The following is a 5,689-nucleotide window of genomic DNA, read 5'->3' as shown; positions in this document are numbered from 1 at the left end:
GCCACGGTGTGATCTAATCCTCCACGAAAATAATATTCATTAGCTACTTTTCAATCCAGTTTTTTTTTTTTTTTTTTTTTTTTTTTAAAAAAAAACTTGAGTTGATAATCCCAATTTATGTGTATTTTTTTAGATAATTTTTCAAGATGATAATCAAATTATTTTAACATTTTAAGATGTATTTTTTCACAAAATTGATATGAGAAAAGTTGCAATTTATAGTACTTTTCATGTTGTTTTCAAATATATAAACTTTAATCATAAAATATTGAGTTAATCTAATCCAATTTAGCTATAAAGTTTAATCAAATTGACTCTCGAAAAATAAAAAGTATAGTCATAATTTGAGACGGAGGGAGTAGTCAATACAACAGAGTTTCAAATTTTGCAGATGAGATTCCGGGATACTTAAAAATAACTATTATGATAGAGTTTCTAAATTCCATAAGTGCAACTCCAAGTCTTGAAATTTAAAACTTCAGAATAGTGATTATATTTCAATTACATGGGCTGAAAAGTAGATTATTTTTTAATTTTACCTGATAAAGCACTCCATGACCAAAAAAAAAAAAAAGATAAAAAGATTAATTAAATCTTTAATTAATGACTGAGAAATCTTTAACTATCTTGCTGTACTCATTGATGGTGGGTAATTTTCATCATCATGATATCCACTAATGTAGCAAGCAGTTTTTTCAAACTGAATTTCTTCGAGTGGCATATGTTAGTGCCTTTGTGTCACGGATGTTTGCAGTTTTGGAACATGAGACTCTTCTGGCCCTTTTTAAAAGCAGTTGGGCAAAGCAAGGGAAGCATAATTATGATTAGTGTTTATCTTTGGCTTAATTCTGCAAGACAATAGAAAGTTTAGTTGGTGAATTTTTGGTTACAAATCTAATCAATGCGACAATTGGTGCGTGCCATGAGTTGTGCGTCACTTGGCCCATGTCTAAGTCATCGATGATCTTTGCAAGAAAAGGAAGCATTTACATCTATAAATATATGTTTAAGTCAATAAATAAATTTATTTAAAGACCAAATTGCAGATCATCAAGTTTATCGCAATGTTTGCTTAAGTCATGTGAGGTCAACATGTTTTCAAAGAAGTTCTTTTTCAAAAGAAATAACTCTATAATTACTTCGAAAAAAACGTATTTAAAATATCATCATCAGTATAACCCTCGATTTGATTCTTCCACGGGTAAATTTTTTACTCGCACTTGATGTTTATATTAAGTATTGATACATATCAATTGTTCAAAAACACTTGATTCGATACCTCTTTTATTATTAATTAATAATTGGCATTCTCTGATCGGCCTAATCTCGTAATACATGGCTATGTCCCTGACCTGAGACTAATGGAATCAGTTCCTTCCTCCGTCTTCTCTTTCGACGTTCGCCAATCGGAGAGGAATGGGGGACATGACAGCACTAGAAGGATCAGGCTTCACCGACCTGTCCCCGTCAATGTGAATCTTTGTCAAGCCACGGTCCCCCGATTCGGATCTAATCCTCCACGAAAAGTAAGAAATTCCGCATATTTTGACCAATTCAAGGTTATATGTTAAAGCAAATTGATCTTATAAATAAATATTTGTGTGTTGGAATAGAAGTATTGAGTTGATAATAAACAATAAGTGTACGTGTATTAGTTAAAAAGATAGATAATTTTAAAGCAGATGATAATCAAATTATTTTAATCAAAATAATGTAAATTCCCTTAAAGCTATTTACAAAAAGTATAAATTTAAAAGTATGTTTCACATGGAAAGGATGAATGATTAAAATGAAATGGAGAGGTAGATAGGATCGGAGTTTTGCTTTGGTGGTTGGAAAAATATTAAGGATAAAATTATACTATAGTCTTTTGATGATTTTGCTTATTCTGTCACATGGTTTATAAGGACTTTTGATCTTTATTGACCATATAGATAAATTTAAAATATTTATAAGCCTAGTTGAATATCTTTTAAGCTTAATCAATCACCTTACTAATTTTGTTTATATCAGACAATTGTGTTGAGTGAATTCCTCCGTACAATTGCATTTGACGCCTTGGAGAGTAAAAGCAATATCTCACCAATTTTAAAAGAACAAATCCTAGGCCTGCACAAAGCTGTGATTAGCTACTATTGTCTATTGCTGATCTCAAGCAGTATTTGTAGCATACTTTTGAAACAGTGGTGAGCCCCAGCTATGCTCAAATGGCGGACAATTAAAAGGCACTTGAAATCCAGAGCATGAGATGCCACTTTATTATTACTAGATTTGCCCTTTTCTAAGTTTGGAACCATTTTGATGCTAAATACGAATATTAGCCCCGTTTTGGAATGTTTTGAGGCCTCTTTCGTATCATTTGTCACCAAATTGATTTGATTCTGTCCTTTTTTTTAATCTTTACATAGATAGCCGGCATATCTCATTTTTTACGTTTTCTAATCTATATGCATAAATTATACGCTAATTATATACGGTCATGTACATATTATTTATGAAATATACATATATCGTATATTTATCAGCTATTTTTTAATTTAAGCGTTGGATGGGTAACTATTTATTATTTAGGTTGATTTTTGATAAACCATCTATTATTTGATATTTACGGTCATACTAATTTGAATTCACACCGTATTAGTCCTGTTAAAGGATAAGCACACTTGCAAAAGAAATTTATCAGTTGCAATATTTAAACCCAAAATCTCTAATTAAAGGCGGAAGGATCTCATCCACTCCCCCGTATATTCCTTTGTGGTGAACCCTTCGGTTCTTTCTCATTCAACTATCAAATATCAACTAGTACTATTGCAAATATCTAACAACTAGCATAAATAAAATCTCCCACATCCACTTTGCTTTTTACCTTGTGTGGTAATGCATGCTCCAATACCTACATATATAAAGAGATATATAGAGACGCAAAGACGGTGATATTTCGAATGAGATATATCACAAATATTAGATTACATTACCGCTAATATCACAAGTAATAGTTTTGCATATATGCCTTTTTTCATATTACTTGAGCCTTTATCTCTTAGTCAAAAAGTCTATCAAATATCAACTATTACTTCGTAAAATACAGTGATAAAATGGGTAAAATCACCCCCTATCAATTTCCTAATTAAGATTTTTTTAATTTGACCTAGCTAATTCACTCAAAGTCGAAACATGATCCAATAATTTACTCATAACCGTCCAAGTAATCGATTTCGGACTTTGATGTGGACTAAGGGTTGATTTTGACTTTGACTTTTTTCAAAATTGTGGATACGGACCACCTACTCCTAGCCTAATTTGACACATTGTTCGATATTTTGCATAGATTGAGGTGATTGGAAGTCGTTCAGGAAGAGAATTAGACAGCGGTAGGTTGGAGGAAATTACTTTGAGGCGAGTGAGACTTTGTAGGCGTTTGACCATAGGATTTGGGACCAATTTCAAGTTTTCATTTGAAATCAACATTTTGTTTATAAAATTTGCACAAAACTCCAACTTTAAATCTCAAATTCTCCAAAAAGTAAAATTTCAAATTTCAAAATTTTTAAATGTAAAACCTGACCCATAAGTTTATATTTTGTAAAAAAAAAATATTATTATTTTAAATTTTGCAAAACAAGATTCACGTTCGACGTGAAGAGATTGTCCGTACCATGTGGGAAGATTATATTTCTGTGATTATGTTGTTTGGGGTCGTAAGGCAATTATATCTAATTTGTGTTTTTTGGGTTGACGAACAATTATTTTAAGTCGTATTTTATGTTCTTTGTGGATTATGGTGGATGATGAACTATATATATATATATATATATATATATATATATATATATATATATATATATATATATATATATATATATTGTGTTCAATACCAGTATATTATATGTTTTACTATGTATTTCAATTGTTGAAATTATGTTCAGTAGTTTTAAACAAGTCACGGAGTCGTTGTAATAGATTCCTCACCTATTGGAAAAAATCAAACAGTTGTTGAAACTGTTGCAACAGATGAGGAAGTTTGCAACAGATGAGGAAGTTGTTCCAACAGATTCCTCACCCGTTGGAAAAATCAAACAATTGTTGAAGCAGTTGAAACAAATGAGGAAGTTGTTGCAACAGATGAGGAAACTATTGCAACATATTCATAACCTGTAAGATCAAACAATTGCTTTTAGAATTTGTTGCAACAGCTTCCTCATCTATTGCAACAGATTCCTCACCTTGTTAGAAAAAATCCAACAGTTGTTGAAGCTGTTGCAATAGGTGAGGAATTTGTTGCAACGGATTCCTCACTTGTTGGGAAAAAAACAAACAGTTGCTGAAGGTGTTGCAACACCTGTGGAATCTGTTGCCACAACTTCCTCATCTGTTGCGACATTTTGCGTTATTAATCACTAAATAGCATTGAATCAGTTTGTTGACCACTAAATATGGTTGATTCAAGTAGTTCACCTCAAATCACTCTAATGATCACTATATTTAGCTCGACTACACTTAGTCTTCCCAGTACCATCTGCGTACTTTAGCAACATCATAAACACACCTACACCTCAATCCTAAACTAGTTGGGTTAGGCTATATGACTACTCTACATCTATTTCCGTCCATTTGCGCAAGTTTTATTCCAATAATGCTACTCAACTGAAACTTATCCTACAACAATCACTCCTTCTTTATCCCAGCCTTAAACCAGCAATGAAAAACTCAAATATGATGTGAACCCCATATAAACTAAATAGCAATGTCATGAATAAATAAAAAAATTACCCCCTCTCATTTCAATTTGTTTGTCTTACTTTATTTTTAGTCCGTTTCAACACGAATGCCTCTTTCTTTCTCGACAACTCTTTAATTCTAACTTTCCACATGAAATGTGTAAGACTACAGGATTAAAGGATATTTTGGTACATTCCAAATATCTCTAGTTTAAGACCTCTTTTTACTTTTTTAAACTCTGTGTCAAGTCAAAACCCGACAAACAAATTAAAACGGAAGGAGTATTACTTTGTTTTGAATATATGCAAATGCTCTTAAAAATGATGTTTTCCAACTTGCGTGCCAAACAAGTAGGAAAATCACTTATTTTCCGAAAATATTTACTTGGAGAATATTTTCCGTCATATCAAACACACCCACCGAATAACAACTTCACAAATAATTTTTAAAAATTACTTTTTTAATTGTTATTTATACCTAACTTTCTTGATGAGTATGGATTTGAGCTTACGAGCCAATTCTTGAGAATGTATTTTATGTTCAAGAATCTTACGAGCCAATACCCGCTTCTCCGAATTCTTAATATGGTGTAACTGCTCAAGCTTTATAAGCCTTTCCATTCCACTAGACTGCATTTTCCTCTGCATTAAAAACAATGCTTGGTCTAAGTTGTTGTTCGTAACCTTCACTCTTATTACTCGCCATTGTTGTAGCTCCCAATTTGGCCTATTGAAAATGGTTGATACTTGATTCACCACTGACCTAAACATTGATAGGGTTTTGTCCAGAAATTGGGGTTCTTTTTTCCAAGTTATCTGCAGTTTTTGGTATTACTTGTTTCTTTCTCCTTTAAGTACCGTGATTAACAAGAATAAATTGATAAATGCACATTATTCCATGCAGTTTTACCTATGTTGATTTAAACCCCTTGTAGTATAAAAAAAAGTCTTGCCTCCATCCCAATTTATAG

General features: G+C 31.9%; 1 protein-coding gene across 1 annotated transcript; it reads right to left on the bottom strand.

Moving 5' to 3' along the window:
* Positions 1–4,072: 4,072 nt before the first annotated feature.
* LOC132035023 (uncharacterized) lies at positions 4,073–5,489 on the bottom strand. Its single transcript, XM_059425346.1, has 3 exons — positions 5,202–5,489; positions 4,297–4,369; positions 4,073–4,152 (listed from the first exon to the last, which is right to left on the bottom strand). The coding sequence occupies exons 1-3, from the start codon at positions 5,487–5,489 to the stop codon at positions 4,073–4,075; spliced, it is 441 nt and encodes a 146-aa protein (XP_059281329.1).
* Between the last annotated feature and the right edge of the window lie 200 nt (positions 5,490–5,689).

Source organism: Lycium ferocissimum, chromosome 10 (genome assembly GCF_029784015.1).
Source record: "Lycium ferocissimum isolate CSIRO_LF1 chromosome 10, AGI_CSIRO_Lferr_CH_V1, whole genome shotgun sequence".
NCBI lineage: Eukaryota > Viridiplantae > Streptophyta > Magnoliopsida > Solanales > Solanaceae > Lycium > Lycium ferocissimum.
The sequence above is the reverse complement of the archived record's forward strand: the minus strand, read 5'-3'. Positions and strand labels throughout refer to the sequence as shown.